Below are 16,808 nucleotides of genomic sequence, written 5' to 3' on the forward strand. Positions count from 1 at the left end.
AAGTAATCAAAACTCTAAGTACTGTATCTCTGAACTGAAGATGTTTATTATGAATACATCACCCAGTGATAATGAATACCCAAAAAGAAATGTGTATCTATTCACATGTAGATGTACATTAGTGTAGTCACAACATGAGATGAAAACTTCCTGGCTAAAAAATAATTTGAATTGCAAAATAACAACAAATGCATTGAGAACTGACTAATACATCCCTTACACTATCTTTGCATTAATTCATCGGCACAAATGAAGATGACATTTGTGCTTCTGCAATCACACAATGACAGTTTACACTCAGTTTATAGATATCAAAACATTTTTAAAATCTCTTTCCCATGGTGCAATGGCTCACATCTGTAATTCCAGCAGTTTGGGAGGCCGAGGCAGGCAGATCACCTGAGGTCAGGAGTTCGAGACCAGCCTGGGCAACGTGGCAAAACCCTGTCTCTACTAAAAATACAAAAATTAGCCAGGCATAGTGGTGGTAGAGTCACTGGTCAGTAGAGTCAGATAACAACAGCCTGATTATAAAGTTCCCCATTAACAGTCATCAAACAGTTCAGCTAAAGGTTTCAGCATCTTTTGACGATCATCTGCCTAGATCAGTGGTTCTTAAGTGGGGTCCCCAGATTTGCAGCATCAGTATCACTGGGGAATTTGTTAAAAACGCAAATTATTGGGCCCTACCGCTGATCTAATGAATCAGAACATTTGGAAAGAGAGCTGTAATCTGGATTTTAATGAGCTTTTCAGATGATTCTGATGCTTGGTAAAGTTTGAGAACCAGTGGCCTAGATTCATTTCTTGAGGATGACAAAATGGTAATTGTCTGATCCAGCATCCATTCTGTATTTATTAACTGGAATTCGTCTACAAAGCTCTTTTTCAAAATCATCAACCATTTGGTTACTCTGATAAACAGTTTGTATAAGGCAAGATAAGTGCTTGATTCCTTCCCTTTATTTATCAATTTTCAAAGTAATGAGTGAGGACTCCATCAACCATCAATGCTGACCAGTAAGGTTTAAATAGAGGGGGGATTTTTTGGGGGAAGCATTTATATACTTCACACGCTTTATCTTTCTATTCATAATTCTCAATGTTCCCATCTTAGGTTGGTGTGAATCTCTTCAAGTTGATTCCTACGACCCTTTAACAAAATCTCATTAAGTCTTTTATAGCTTCTTTGCTTTCTGGCACAAAAGTCCCCACTGCAACTTGTACATTTTCTCTCCCAGACCTCGAGTTGACCACTTCTCCAAGGAAGTGGTTCCTTTTAGTGAAGAACTGTATTTAGAGATCACAATCTGTGAGCTAGGGTATTCACTGCTACTGTGTTATTGCTGCTTCCAGGCCTTTTCATTGGATAGAACTAGGAAATGCAAATGTTTTATGAAAAGAAATCATGAGTTCATATTGATACAGGCAAGTCTATCTTTTCACTCTAATGCTGAAAAATCTTGGTGCCTAATGACATTAATACAATTAATTTACTCTATCCTATAGTAGATTTAAATGACAATATCAACTTTTAGTTAAAATAAAACTATTAGGCTGGCACGGTGGCTCACGCCTGTAATCCCAGCACTTTGGGAGGACGAGGCCCATGGATCACCTGAGGTCAGGAGTTTGAGACTAGCCTGGCTAACATGGTGAAACTCCATCACTACTACAGATACAAAAAAATTAGCCAGGTATGGTGGCAGGCACCTGTAATCTCACCTACTTGGGAGGCTGAGGCAGGAGAATCACTTGAACCCGGGAGGCAGAGGTCGCAGTAAGCTGAGATTGCACCACCTTACTCTAGCCTGGGCAACAAGAGCGAAACTTAGTCTCAAATAAAAGAATTTTGCACATTTTCATATGGTTATGCCACCAGCCTGATATAAACCTAGAATTACTTATTTTAGTTTCCCATTGTTTTATTTTTAATTTTTTTTTGAGACAGAGTCTCACCTTTTTGCCTAGGCTGGAGTGCAGTGGCACGATTTTGGCTCACAGCAACCTCCACCTCCGGGTTTCAAGCGATTCTCCTGCATCAGCCTCGTGAGTAGAGTAGCTGGGACTACAGGCACCCACCACCACGCCCGGCTAATTTTTGTATTTTTAGTAGAGACGGGGTTTCGCCATGTTGGCCAGGCTGGTCTTAAACTCCTGACCTCAGGTGATCTGGCCCGCCTCAGCCTCCCAAAGTGCTGGGATTACAGACGTGAGCCGCCGCGCCCAGCCTTTAATTTTTAAATTTAAATCAATTATATGGTCCAAAGTCAAAACTATACCAAAGCTCTTTCACAGATGTGTCCCCTGCATCCTGTAACTCTCTCCCCCTATAGATAAGCATTTTTAACTAGTTTTTGGTTTACTTGTCCATTGTCTTTTTGGGAAAAAAAAAAACAGCTAGCTAGCTACATACTATGTGTATATATATGTCCTCCCTTTTTAATATCTTTTTCATTATGATTTCACTAAGATTACTGGCAGCGATCTGGCTATCAAATTTGCAAGTTTTTCTCATTCCTTAAAACTCTTGTAAACTAAAGGCTTGTATTCAGTCACACTAGTGTCTACACTTTTTCTTAGTATTGCTCCCCCTACCTTATAGATAGGCTTAAGTTACTATTTTCAGATCTGAAGATCATTTTCCTTGATAGAGAATATGTATTCTCTTCATCTTCGGTTAACATTATACAATACAATATTATACAATACAAACGAATTCATCTCTTCTTTTCCTTTCTTGTTCAAAACACACCACCAACAAAACACTTTAGATTGTACTGTATGTTCCCTGTAACATATAACATTACTTAACAAAATAAACCGTACCTTGGAAACACTGTGCTTTCTGTAAAATGTGGTGGTCCATTCACCATGTACAGTCCTTCTGATCCTCGGACTAAAGAAATAAAATAAAAAGAACAACAATTACTTTGTTAATAAAGACTCAGTTAACACAAATGTCTTTTTTTTAAAAAAAATAGCTTTAGTAAAAATATTAATGAAATCATTAAATATTTCATTGAACTATAGAATATTAGCAACAAAAGGGCATATTTTCTTACTCTGTTACATAAAATCATATAATTGCTGAGAAATACGTAACTTTTTAAATAAAAACTCGAAACTTTGTCATCACTGAAAGAAAGGCAGCTGTCTTATGGTAAAGAGGACACGAACTCAGAGGCTGACCTAAATTTATAACTGCCTGTGGAATCTTGGATACATTACCACCTCTGAATCTGTGACCTAATCTGTAAAATGGAAATATCAGAACACAGGATAGCTGTATGCTTTACATAAAGTAATAAAAAAATATAGTATATGTTTAAACTTTTTAGAAACATAAGGCATTATTAATATATTCACAATTTCTCAAACTAAGAGAACAAGTGGAATGAGACATATTCATTTACTAAGGCCCCAATGACAGCAATAGCCTAAAAAATGAAGTGGAAACAAAGTTCAAGATTAAATAATCATCTACAGAACTAGACCATACTTCTTATTTCTATGTTTAAATTATTTTATTTTATTTATGTTTTTGAGACAGGGTCTTGCTGTCACCCAGGCTGGAGTACACTGGCACGATCAAGGCTCACTGCAATCTCAAACTCTTGGACTTAAGTGATGCTCCTGGCTCAGTCTCCCAAGTAGCTGGGACTACAGGTATGTGCCACCCTGCCTGGCTTTTGTTTTGTTTTGTTTTGTTTTATAGAGACAGAGTCTCACTGTTGCCCAGGCTGATCTTGAACTCCTAGGCTAAGGCAATCCTCCCTCCTCAGCCTCCCAAAGTGCTGAGATTACAGGTGTGAGCCACCACGCCTAGCCTAGACTATACTTTTTTAAATGGTTGAATTAAATGCTTCTAAAGCTGAACCAAATAAATAGATTCATTTAGTCAACAAATGCTTAGCAAGAAAAAAAATGAACAAACTACTTCCTAGGCCCTATGTTGAACACTGGCGATATAATACGAAAGAAAATCAGCCTTGTCTCTGACGTCATTGAACTTTGCAAACAGTAATCAAATAATTAGCCAAATATACAGAACTGTATACCTGTGTTTAGAGCATCAAAGGAAAGCTATATGGTACCACTGAGGGTATAATAGAGAGTTTTGACCTAAAAATGGAAGGTTAAGGAAAGCATCCTTTAAAGTGTTTTGTATCCTGAGATGTAAAGGATCAATGGCAGTTAACAAACAAAGAGAACAGTAACAAGTGCAAAAACCCCATGGAAAGAAAAATGACAGAGCATCAAGGGGATGGGAAGAAGGCCTATGTGGCTAGAGGATGATGAAGCTGGAAAACAAAATAGGGCTCAGGCCAGGCGTGGTGGCTCACACCTGTAATCCCAGCACTTTGGGAGGCCAAGGCACGAAGATGGCTTGAAACCAGGAGTTCGAGACCAGCCTGGGCAACATAGGGAGATGCTGTCTCTACAAAAAGTAGCTGGGCATGGTGGCACATGCCTGTAGTCCCAGCTACTTGAGTGGCTGAGGCAGGAGGATCCCTTGGACCTGGGAAGTCAAGGCCACAGTGAACCATGATCATGTCACACACCACCAAGCCATGTTAAGTTTTGTATTTCTTGCAGAGACGAGGTTTTGCTATATTGCCTAGGCTGGTCCAAACTCCTTAGCTCAAGCAATCCAATCTGCCTTCCTCAGCCTTCCAAAGTGCTGGGATTACAGCTGTGAGCTACCTCGCCCAAACTGACATTTTGTATTTCTAAGATGCCTTGCTAGATTTAATTACTTTGTAGTTTCATATAAATTTTAATAAAAGGATACACAGTTTAATTAATTTACTCTTGATAAGCTGTGATACAAAGTTTATTAGAAAAAACACAAAATCAGGTCCATAACAGAACATAAACTGTTTTATAACTAATAAAACCAAAAATAAATATAGACTAAAAAACCTTTCAATACTGAAACAATTTTTTTCTACATGTAACTTTCTAACAAGGAGTCCTTTTTAATTACAAGTATCTGAACGTGAAACTAAATACGATGTGAAGTTAGCTCAATATAGTGTATTCTGAGTTTGTGTGATTCCCCATTTTCAGAGATTTCCCTCTTCAATCAAATGGGATCGGCAATATGTTCTAGCAGAAAGAAAAATCTACAATGCAAGCAGTTCTTTTCATTAAAACAACAAATAAACGCCAGAGATTCACACAGTAGCTGTGTGAAATACATTAAACATCTACATAATCTTTTCAAAGCTTACTAGCCTTTTTAGACACTCATATACTATTTATTGCTCTAGGCCTGCGTTAGAGAGAGAAAAACACAGGGCTTCAATAAACAAGGATCCTATGGCAGGTGTGTAGTCATCTTTAAAATATGATACTTTTCCCAACTCTTACATTCACTGAACTATGTATTAGTTTAGGAAAATGACTCAATTTTGAACAAATTATCTCTGTGATTTCAACCGGTCAAGCAGATTAGACAATGTGAATTTCATATAATGGACATTGCTGTTTTATGTGCCTAGCACCCAGCTCCTCTTCTTTAGGAAGCTCTCATTTTCTTTTGAGGAGTATCCAGGAGTGAGAATATAATTTAGTCCTGACTACATGATTAAAAGTTGACTGATACAAAGATGAGCCAAGCAAAGTCAAAGGCAGTTAGCCTTGAGATTTTTGCTGAGACTACTGGCAAAAATGTGTTCTTTCCTTTGGAGCTGGGTGTTTGGTTGAATGTCAGTTTAAAGATGAATTTAATCTGGAGGAAAGCAAGAGCCTAGAGATGAAGAAAAACAGATTTCTGGACGGGCGTGGTGGCTCACGCCTGTAATCCCAGCACTTTGGGAGGCAGAGGCCGGTGGATTACCTGAGGGCAGGGGTCCAAGACCAACCTGACCAACACAGTGAAACCCCATCTCTACCAAAAATACAAAATTAGCTGGGTGTTGTGGTGCATGCCTGTAATCCCAGCTACTCAGGACGCTGAGGCACAAGAATCGCTTGAACTTGGGAGGTGGAGGTTGCAGTGAGCCAAGATCACGCCATTGCACTCCAGCCTGGGCAACAAAAGTGAAACTCTGTCTCAAAAAAAAAGAAAGAAAGAAAGAAAGAAAAACAGATTTCTGAAGCATGTGAGTATCTGGATCTAGCAGCAGTGAGGCTTTTAGGTTATATGAGTTTAAAAAAAAATTCCTTTTTCACCTGCTTTGGCTTGTCATTCCCAATTAAGAGTTGGGGTTAACAAAATTTACTGGCTAATCTGCAAGCTATTCATAGCTCTAAAATCCCATGAGTCTAAATTTAACAAAAGATCTTGGAAGTAAAATAATCTACTGTTGAATGAAATATGTACATTGAAAATGCTTAAAAGATTAAACAGTTTGTTCTAGTGAAAGAAAAATGGACCACAGAGTTGAGCAATCTGAATAAGTATGATCCTAATCCTGCCAATCTGCAGTGTGAATCTGACCACTTAATCTCTCTGGGCCTCTAAGAATATGAGAATACGAAGAGTACACTGAACAGACAACATTTAAGCTCTTACAAATTCCCTCATTTTAAACACTGTAAGACAATTGTCATCCTTGGTTAATTTACTATAAAGTGGCTATCCTTCATTTAGAAGGATAGTCTAAACAGATAAATCTAACCTAGATCTCTTGTATGCACAGTTCACAATACGGTTTGCGCTCTTATGAGGCTCTAATGCCCCCACTGATCCGACAGGAGGGGGAGCTCAAGTGGTAATGTTCGCCCGGTACCAATCTGGCCCCGGGGGGTTGGGGACCCCTGATTTAGAATATCTATTGTCTACCAGGCACTGCACTAGTACTGAGAAGACAGATATGAATAAGACCCTGTCCCTGACATTGAAGGACTCACAGTCTAGCAGGGGAGAAAGGCAAGTGAATGTCTAATTATCCTACTTAGTAAGTGAAACAAAATTTCAAATATACTTAAGGTACAAAAATAGCCCAGGAAGTGACTGACTCTATCTGGGTAGCGTGAGGAAAGGCTTCACAGAGCAATGATATCTAAAATGAATTTTAATTTCAACAGATGATAAAGAGTTTGCCAAATCAACTAGAGGCATAGGATAGTACTAGACTGAAGAAACAGGTTGTTCAAAGGTACTCACAAGCAGTTCAGTATTGATGGAGTACAAAATAGGATGGGATAGCAAGGAAATAAATGAGTCTCAAGAGCAATTCAAGGATTATAAATGGTTACATACCCTATGCTACGTGGGATGGAATTTACCCTGTAAGCAGTGAGGAACTAACTACTGTAGGCATTTTTAAAGGAGAGGTTATTTATCAGATTTTTAAATGTCGTATTTTTTTCATTAGAGTTCAAATAAGAATTTAGTATTAAAAATTGTGAATAACAAGCTACTTTTACGAACCTAAAAAAAATTTATTATGTAACTTTGCCCAACAGTCTCTGCCTAGCATATTACCTAGCACATTATAGCCAGCGTTTGATAAATGATGACTAAACTGTAGAAGACAGACTATCAGTGGGCATGGTGCTTAATAATAAAGATTTTAAAATGTAGAAATAGAAACGTAGACTGGCAAAAAGTGCAAAAATGTTTTAAGGTTTCTTTCTTTCTTTTTTTTTTTTTTTTTGAGACAGTCTCGCTCTGTCGCCCAGGCTGGAATGCAGTGGCGCGATTTCCGCTCATTGCAACCTCCGCCTCCCGGGTTCAAGCAATTCTCCTGCCTCAGCCTCCCAAGTAGCTGGGATTACAAGCGCCCGCCACCACGTCCGGCTAATTTTTTTTGTATTTTTAGTAGAGACGGGGTTTCACCATGTTAGCGAGGGTGGTCTCGATCTCCTGACCTCGTGATCTGCCCACCTCCACCTCCCAAAGTGCTGGGATTACAGGCGTGAGCCACTGCGCCCGGCCCTTAAGGTTCCTTTCAGGGGATGGGGGAAAAGGGAGGAAATAGCCTTCCTCCTCAAATGCAGACGTTTCTCTTAATGACTTTTTTCCTTCTATATAGTTACCAGAACTTAACCAAAGCCTTCTTTTCCTTCCCAATTCTTTCCCTTACATAATACTCACATGCAAATACTCCTAGCCACAACCTAGTAAAGCAACTTCCCCAGCATTGTCCAATCTAAGTTTATTATCTTCTTCAACACTACACACTCTGTCTTCAGCTTCAAAATTTCAAAAGTCCTCTAATGTTCTACTTTTAATATGCTCATAACCATTTCAAAATAAAATGTTGCTAGAATATCTCTATCATGCTCACTGCTATATCCTCTTCCAACCCCACCTTCATTTGAAATCTGCATTACAGCTCCACTCTCCCTATTCAGTCCTACAAACCTCATTAAGGAAGGCAGGCCAGAATTTGGAATTACTTAAGTCCAGGTGTATTTAATGTGCGTGGTCATTCTAGTGGACTAACTCTGTCTTTGTCCTTACTGTAGAGCTAAATGACTTCACAAAGGCCTGTGTAACACCAGTATTGCAGACCCAGGTGTCACAAATTCAACTAGCACATTCTGTTTTTCTCCCCCTTCTTCTATTCCTGTAGAAGATGAATCCGCAGGCAAGAATGATGGATCAGTGAAAGGGAGGGGGAATACGAAAGCCCAGAGGCGGAGACTTCACTTCCGACTGCCACGCTATATCAAGAAAGCCAAGAGATAGTCTGGCCTTTCCGCAAGCCACAAGAAAAGGCAGATCAGACTTTTCGGGCTCCTCGGGTAGTTCTCAAAGACAAAAATAAGAAAAGTCTGAAGAAAGAGTCCCTTGCTTCTTCAGAACTCACCTGTCAAGAGCGGCGTGGACGGCGCCATGTTGTCCCGGAAAGAGAAACCGCTCGGGTGAGAGTTCACGAGGGCCGAACCCGGCCCCTACACGTCTCCTCCTGCGTGGAAACAGCGAGCTGGTGTTTCCGGAGCCATCAGCCTCGGGGCCAATTCACTTCCGGTTGCGGAGTGACGCGAAAAAGGCGCCCGAACGCGCAAGCACAGATCTGGGGCGACGCTTGACCGAGCTTGGGAGGGCTGGACTGGGGCGGGTGCGCCTGCTTTCGCCCTCCTTCTCTAGCAGGAGGGGCGCGCACTTCCGCGGGGCGGAGCCCACCTAGTGCTGACGTTGGCAGCCGAACCCAAAGTAGATCGAGGCGGCGGGCTGCACATTCCCGTTGTTGCGTTGCGTTTCCTTCCTCTTTCACTCCGCGCTCCCGGCGGCGGCCAAAGCGGCGGCGACTGCGGTGCGAGAACCACCCGGCGGCCAGTTATCTTCCTCCCGCGCACCCACCAGGCTTGGCCAGTCAGTCGGCGACCGGCGCCCGGCTTGTGCTCAGTCCCCGCGCTTGCCGCGCCCAGGCCCAGCGGCCGTAGCCAGCGCCTGGCTTGAGAACCTCGGCGCTCCGGCGGCGCGGGCACCACGAGCCGAGCCTCGCAGCGGCTCGAGAGGAGGCAGGCGAGCGAGCGAGTCCGAGGGGTGGCCGGGGCAGGTGGTGGCGCCGCGAAGATGGTCGCCAAGCAGAGGATCCGTATGGCCAACGAGAAGCACAGCAAGAACATCACCCAGCGCGGCAACGTCGCCAAGACCTCGGTAAGGAAAGAGCGGGCGCCCTTCTGCGTTCCGCAGCCGGGGCACAGTCGGGGTCCCTGGGGCCGCGTCGCGTTTTCTCCCGGATCCGGCCGACTGTGGGCTGTGCTGTGGAGGGGTAGGGGCCCGAGTCTGCGAGCCGCCAGACTGTAGGGGCTCGGGAACCGAAGGGGAGACCTGTGGGTGAGGGGACCGGCCATCGGGGCTGTGGGAGCCTGGGGTCCGAGTGGTTTGTCTGCATCTGAAATGGTGGATTTTCGCTTTTGCAGAGAAATGCCCCCGAAGAGAAGGCGTCTGTAGGACCCTGGTTATTGGCTCTCTTCATTTTTGTTGTCTGTGGCTCTGGTAAGTGTCTTGCGGGCTCCCATCAGTAGAGTCTTGGGTTGAAAGGGTTTGGGATGACGTGGTGACCGGTCAGTAGTGAGTCCTACCTGCGTACTTCTCAACCCACCTGCCGAGGACTCCACATAATTCTGTTTCATCTGAACCAAATTACTTGTTCCACATATGCACAGAGGGTAGTGCTCCAGAAACTTCTCCTAGCTTAATTTGTACTCACAGGAGATCAGAAAGGAGGTCAAGTCTTGGTAATGATCGAGTTGGAATAAATGTACGACCGGACAAAACCTAACGGAATGATAATTTAGAATGTTTTTTAACTTCATTATCAGCCTTTGCAAAGGAACTTATAAATATGTACATACAGATGTTAGCACTTGATTTAACATATACCAGAATTTAATATCTTAATGTCAAAATTGAGTATATTTTATGAAGTAAAGCTTGTGCAAAGAATTGATTCACTGTAGAGGAAATGTACCTGATTGGCATTTTAATGTGAGTCAAATGTTTTTAGGTTAATAAAAGAAACGTTTGACATATGGTTTAAAAAAAATTGTCAGGGCAGCCTGCTGTCAGAGTAACAGACACTTGCCTTTGCAAATAGATTACAAAAAAAAGGTCTTTCCTCTCTTCGTTTATCATCTTAATATGCAAGCTGTTAATATTGAAGTAGATGTTGGTTTTCCACTTTCTAAAGTTACTGAGATTTCTGTTTAACGTTTCACTTTGCCTTTCTTTTGCACTTACCAATTGGAAACTTTCCTGATAAATGGCTGAGAGCCAAGCAGTTTATATAACCCGAAGATTATTGAATTTCAGCTTTGTGAGAATGAGGAAACATGCTTGTGTTATAGGCCAGGCCTTAAAAGGATGCTTAATTATTTAGGGATAAACCAAAATAATTCTATGCTGGAAAAACCTGTTTGCTTTGGTGCTTTAAGTTCTTTGTAAAATGATTACTTATCTGGAAGTTCTCTTGGTAATACTTAGACATAAAATTCAGCGAAGCTAAGATTAAAAAAAATAACTCAGGGACATTTCATTGTTTTATTTGTTCAAATAGGCCTGTCGTCACTTATTATAATGAAGTTATGTACCATTTGCAAATGTAAGAGTACCTTTGGATTCTTCAGCTACCTTAATTAATATTTGTTAGTCACTGGACCTGTTTTATTCAAAGCTTATTTTAATATTTGCTCTTTCTTTTTACAGCAATTTTCCAGATTATTCAAAGTATCAGGATGGGCATGTGAAGTGACTGACCTTAAGATGTTTCCATTCTCCTGTGAATTTTAACTTGAACTCATTCCTGATGTTTGATACCCTGGTTGAAAACAATTCAGTAAAGCATCCTGCCTCAGAATGACTTTCCTATCATGCTTCATGTATCATTCCAAGGTTTCTTCATGAGTCATTCCAAGTTTTCTAGTCCATACCACAGTGCCTTGCAAAAAACACCACATGAATAAAGCAATAAAATTTGATTGTTAAGATACAGTAGTGGACCCTACTTATTCAGTCAATTAAGAGTAAGTTTTTTTATGTGGTTATTAAAACACTATGAACAATTAGTCTAAGTCTGCATAGACAGGGTCTAGATTTTGTTAACCCTAATGTATAAATGCAGTTAGCTTAAATTACAATTTGAAGTCTTGTGGTTTTTATGTAGCTAGGCACTTTATTACTCTTGAACTGAAAGCACACTCCCTTATAGGGTCATGTAACTGTCCTGTAATAAGGTGCTTATAAATCGAACAACTACACAGCCTAGTTTTGCCACAACCTTTAGCATCTAAAACTTTTTAAAAACTTCTAAATGTCTAATATAAAGGGAGATGCTTGTAGCCACAACATCTATTTTACCAATATTGTTTCCATTACACTACCTTGGATGTTGCATGAGTGAGTATAGTAACCCAAGATGCCGTAGAAAAAACTTGATCATTTTCTGACCTAATCAGTTACTGTGGTTTCATTAAAAGCTGCCGTGGTGGAGTGAAGTCAATCAGGGAAGGTTTGTTTATGTTACATTTATTATGTTACATTGATTTCACCAGAATTATTTTAATGTATCAAAGGGGTTTACTATGCCAAACAAAATTCTAGGGAAAAATACTACTAAACATGGATGCCTCATTAGAACATGTTGTTGAGTCCAATGTGCCATAAGATATTTTATTTTAGCATGTTAAATAGCACTTTTAATAGCAAAAAAAGGCACATCAACTACAAAGTTATCCTTAGTTTGGAAATGCTTTTCTAGATTAATGATTGAAATGCCGTTAGGGTCCTAGACACATCAGCCTAAAGTGGCATCTGGAATTGAATGGATTTACTGATAATGATCAGTCTTTAGTCTTCCCTTTGTTATATGATTTTATAGGTTATGATTGATCAGATTTACGTTTTACTAATGGTAAGGGTGAGGGTGATAGGGCAGGTTTTGGGTTTTCTAGTACTGTTGAAAACTGCAAGTACTGGCTGTTTGTATACTTAGCCATAACTTGGTGAATAAAAACCTGAGCAGTGTCTATGTATTAATGCGTTGGAAAGAAAGCTGCTTGTGTTTGCTTTGTTAATTGCCTCAGGATATTTCTTTTAAAATAAGCTGTTTTAAGAGGAACAGAAGGGAAATCTGCTACCTAGTCTATACACAGTGTGAACCTCATAGAGGGCTTCTGATACCCTCAAACGTGGAGAGCAGTAAGGGAGCGGAGTGGTTAAGGACTTTCAGGAACTTAACTATTCTGGAATAAGAAATTAATCAACTGACCTTGGGCCAGCAGGTTTTTAACTAAATTGTTACTTGCCTTTCTCACCCAGTTATCAATTTCTGTACTTGTTTCCCTTTTTGAAACAAGTATCTTGGTTAACTAATTCTGTTTTATGGTTGCGCTAAATTCATAGCAGGTGCCTTATTCTTTGCTTTGAGTCAAACCATTCCATATCAGAATTTTCCTTGGTTTACTATACATAATTGGCTTTAAGTTGTTTTTGTTTTTTAATGTACAATGTTCTGATAAATTTGACTGTTAAATTGCTATAGCTGGCAATCATTTTACATATGTAAAATTGCGTTCCCTTTGTATTTCATGTGTAATTTACCAATTAAGTGCATTTTATATTTAGGTCAGATTATGCATGTTTGGGTAAACGAAAGCTGTGTCTTATTTGATTTATTCTTTAAAAATAAAGTTCCCTGAATATTTGATGCTTTTCTTCTAAAAGCAGATGCTTTTACAGTTATCTGAGTGTACCTTTTGTAGTTAGTAGAAAATGATTTTAAAGAATGTTTAGTATTGTACTTAAAAGAAATGGTATGCAGAGGCACAGATGTAAGATTTATAACTGGAAATAGGTAGTAAGAAAAATATATAGAAAGCACAATGATTTGAATATTTTTCCACTTAGGATTTCCTAATCTCCTTGTCATCCAATTCAAGCTCAAGATAAAGCACAATTCTTTGATCTCCCTTTGCCAGTTGAATTTTATAGATCATCTAATGTTGAGCACAGCATTACTCAGTTACTCTTTGTGGTTTAGCGCTAACATTTCAACAAGTTGTCAATTATTGTATCTGTTTATCTGTTGGGTTGTATATAATATTGCTCAAAATAATAAGTGGACTTCCAAAAATAAGATTTCCATTGTAACAGGATGCATTGTAATGGGCTTTGACTTACATTAAAGAAATGTGGATAGTCAACTGCAGGGCCATGACTCTTCTCACTGAAGTTACTGGAGTCTGTTGGTACAAAGGACGACCATGTAGAGCTGGATTATGTTCCTGGGCTCAATAGCAGGTTCACCGACAAAACTTTACTGTGCTTTATTATCTGTAAAACCTAGAACACCAGATTCTCCGTTTCGAAATTGTTTTTAAGTTTGATTTGCCTTTACCTGGCTTTTTAGTTTTTAAATTTATTTTTTAGATGCAAACCCTAACTTCAAGAGGTAGGAGTTGGTTGGCTGCAACAGCAAACTCTGTGGCACTCCCTCAGAGAAGCATTTCCTGTCTAAACTTAGTACCACGCTAGCTACTTGTACTACTTTATTTTCAAATTGAATTAGGACACATGTCCTTATTTAGAAAGAGGATTAATGAGCAATAAAAGGCTACAAATTAAGGGAAAAAATTAACTGCCTAGGCTTAGGTAATTCAAAGTAAATTAAAATGTATCACAGAAACATAGAAGGGACATGGAAAATTTAATCCAACTGCTTCAATTCACAGATTAACAAAAACATGCATTTTAGTCAATGAATAACTTACATGCCAGGTATGGAACTGTGAATACATAGTCCTGACACTGAAATATCTTTCAGAGCAGTAGAGAAGGAACAGACATAAAACGAAAGCATAACCACAATCGTAGTAAGTATTTCAAAGGACAAGTAAAACCAGATAAAGTTTTTTGTTTTTTTTCATCACAGAGCTAATTGGGGGAGAGCAGAAACGAACCAAAGTTTCTTATACCCTATGGTAATAGGAATGATTGCAAAACTTGCACTTAGAACACTTCTGTTTTCACGAGCTCTTTGCTTCTGCTTTCACAGAAGTTCTTTAATTTTTTTAAAATTGCCAATTCAAAGAAGGAAAAAGGAATCCGTCCTTTTATGGGTGCATTAAAAAAAAAAATTAGTGACAAATTTACTTTTGGTGCTCCCTCTACAGCACAAAAATGCAAGGGTCAGTAATGTTACCACTGTGATACATTCAAGGTTACATTTTTAAAAATTATTTTGCTAGAGTTTTGTTGAATGAGTTTTCATCTGGGCCGGGCGCGGTGGCTCACTCCTGTAATCCCAGCGCTTTGGGAAGCCGAGGCAGATGGATCACCTGAAGTCAGGAGTTCGAGACCAGCCTGGCCAACATGGCGAAACCCCATCTCTACTAAAAATACAAAATTAGCCGACTGTGATGGCACATGCCTGTGATCCCAGCTACTTGGGAGGCTGAGGCAGGAGAATCACTTGAACCTGGGAGGCGGAGGTTGCAGTGAGCCAAGATCGCACCATTGCTCTCCAGCCTGGGCAACAAGAGCAGAAACTCCGTCTAAAAAATAAAAAATAAAACATTTTTCATCTGTGATGTCGAAAAGTCTAAAATTATTTTGTCTTTAATTTTTTAAAAAATAGAGGTGGGGTCTCTCTATGTTGCCCAGGCTGCTGTTAAACTCCTGGGCTCAAGTGATCCTCCTGTCTCAGCCTCCCAAAGTGCTGAGAAGACTGGCAAGAGGCACCGCACCTTGGCCAAAATAAAAATTTTTAATAGGCAGTCCAGTAGTCCGAAAAATGAAGCAATGTGCTCTCCAGAGATACTTTTTGTATCAAAGGGTTTAATGAATATTTTCCAGTGTGCATATTTCTATTTTGCAATGCAGATAGAACAAATCTGTGTATTTATTAAAACTGATTACAGTATCATTACATGGACTAATAACAAATTTTTATTTTCTAACACAGTGTGTTGTGGAGAAAGCCTGCCAAACAGGAGAATGAGAATAATTTATTTTGAACTGAAATAATTGATTCAGGAGCTTTAGAAATGATCTTGATTGGCCCTTTTATTTTACATTTGAGGACATATGGCCTAGAGATACTGTCCTTCCTAACACCAATAAAGCAATGACAGAGCAAGGATTAGAAAACTGGGTTTGTAATGATGAAATTGGCACTTAGTATGTTGAATGCCAAGGAATTATGCTTTAAGCATGTCTCCTCTTTTTTTTTTTTTTTAGCAATTTAAAACACTTTTATATTAAGAATGTAATGTCTCATTTTACCTTTGAAGATTATATATTAATCTAACGAAACTCTGAGTTCTCCATGGTGATAAAATCTGAAGATTTGTTAACCTCAGATGGCTTCCCACTGCCATTGGGAAGAAATAACTCTTTTTGCCTTGGTTTTCAGGAGGCTTCACAACCTACGTTTCAGCCTTGTCCTCCACAGCTTCCCTCCATAGAACTGTTCTAGCCCTGATTTTGCAGATACCTTGTACTTTAGATGGTTTTGCCCACTTTTCCTGCATTAAAATACTACCTACCCTTTCCAGCTTTAATTTCACCTCTCCTGTAAAACTTTCTCTTGCCATGGGATTCAGGATGACTCTCTTTGGGACGTACAGCTCTGGACCAGTTAGCATTTATTATGTTTACATGTTTATTATGTGTGTTTCTTAGTTTCTCAGACATGGAATACTCAAGGACAAAGGCCATATCTTTATTTCTTCATTTACTGCCATCACTCCCTTGGCTAGTACAGAGCTTTACACATATAGTGGGAGTTCAACATATTAGTTGAGTGATAGAGTGAAAAAGATGGATGAATGCCTTATATCAGGATAATCTTTAAGAAGCAGGTCTTTTTGTAAAATCCTCTAACCCTGGTATAACAGTCATCCCAACTACTTCCAAGCCTGGTCACTTCTGGTTAATGACTAGGCTCAACACCAGAATTCAGTTTCTTTACCCTTTAAACAAACTCCTCCAGGATAGGCTTGATATTTGGAAGTACTTAAACAGTCATATTTGAGAACGGTTCATAATGTGTCATTGAGAAAACAAAAAAGCACTTTATCAAAGAAAGTTGACACATTACCACACTGGTCAGTCCGGTTAGAAGGAAAGGGTCAAACAGCCATGCTTGCTGTTAGAGCAGGTGCTTGTGGGCTGTCAGCTGCCCTCTGTCCCAGCCCCATCGTAGGGTATAGGACGGTACAAGGACACCACACCAGTGCACCCTTCTCTGTGCCAGACCCATGCAAACCAGGCGAGTATACTCCAAACCAAATCCAGCCCCTGAGTAGAGACAGCTTGTTCTCCTCACAAAGGAATTCCCCACAGTAAGTCCACACCATTTTGACTATCATGTAGGATGTGGTGTGTTTGCCAAACCAAGTCT

The 16,808-nt window shown here is 39.9% G+C and overlaps 2 protein-coding genes across 3 annotated transcripts in view; one reads left to right on the plus strand and one right to left on the minus strand.

Moving 5' to 3' along the window:
- The window catches only part of EIF2A (eukaryotic translation initiation factor 2A), a 34,002-nt gene extending 25,097 nt beyond the window's left edge, over positions 1–8,905 (minus strand). The window contains exons 1-2 of one of the 2 annotated variants that reach the window (XM_003894955.5): positions 8,769–8,905; positions 2,830–2,899 (exon numbers count right to left, since the gene is read on the minus strand). In XM_003894955.5, coding sequence (XP_003895004.2) covers positions 2,830–2,899; positions 8,769–8,796 — 98 coding nt within the window. In that variant the 5' untranslated portion in view covers positions 8,797–8,905. Of the gene's footprint in view, positions 1–1,729; positions 1,774–2,829; positions 2,900–8,768 lie in introns of those variants that run through there. The other variant, XM_017955793.3, reaches the window with a different exon arrangement.
- SERP1 (stress associated endoplasmic reticulum protein 1) lies at positions 8,425–13,608 on the plus strand. Its single transcript, XM_009201522.3, has 3 exons — positions 8,425–9,562; positions 9,829–9,904; positions 11,114–13,608. The coding sequence occupies exons 1-3, from the start codon at positions 9,479–9,481 to the stop codon at positions 11,152–11,154; spliced, it is 201 nt and encodes a 66-aa protein (XP_009199786.1). The 5' UTR covers positions 8,425–9,478; the 3' UTR covers positions 11,155–13,608.
- Positions 13,609–16,808: the final 3,200 nt, after the last annotated feature.

This window comes from Papio anubis, chromosome 2 (genome assembly GCF_008728515.1).
Source record: "Papio anubis isolate 15944 chromosome 2, Panubis1.0, whole genome shotgun sequence".
NCBI lineage: Eukaryota > Metazoa > Chordata > Mammalia > Primates > Cercopithecidae > Papio > Papio anubis.

Coding starts and splice junctions, on each gene's coding strand:
- SERP1 (XM_009201522.3), top strand. CDS start 9,479: ATGGTCGCCAAGCAGAGGATCCGTATGGCCAACGAGAAGCACAGCAAG. Junction 9,563..9,828: donor GCAACGTCGCCAAGACCTCG/GTAAGGAAAGAG, acceptor TCGCTTTTGCAG/AGAAATGCCCCCGAAGAGAA. Junction 9,905..11,113: donor TTTTGTTGTCTGTGGCTCTG/GTAAGTGTCTTG, acceptor TTCTTTTTACAG/CAATTTTCCAGATTATTCAA.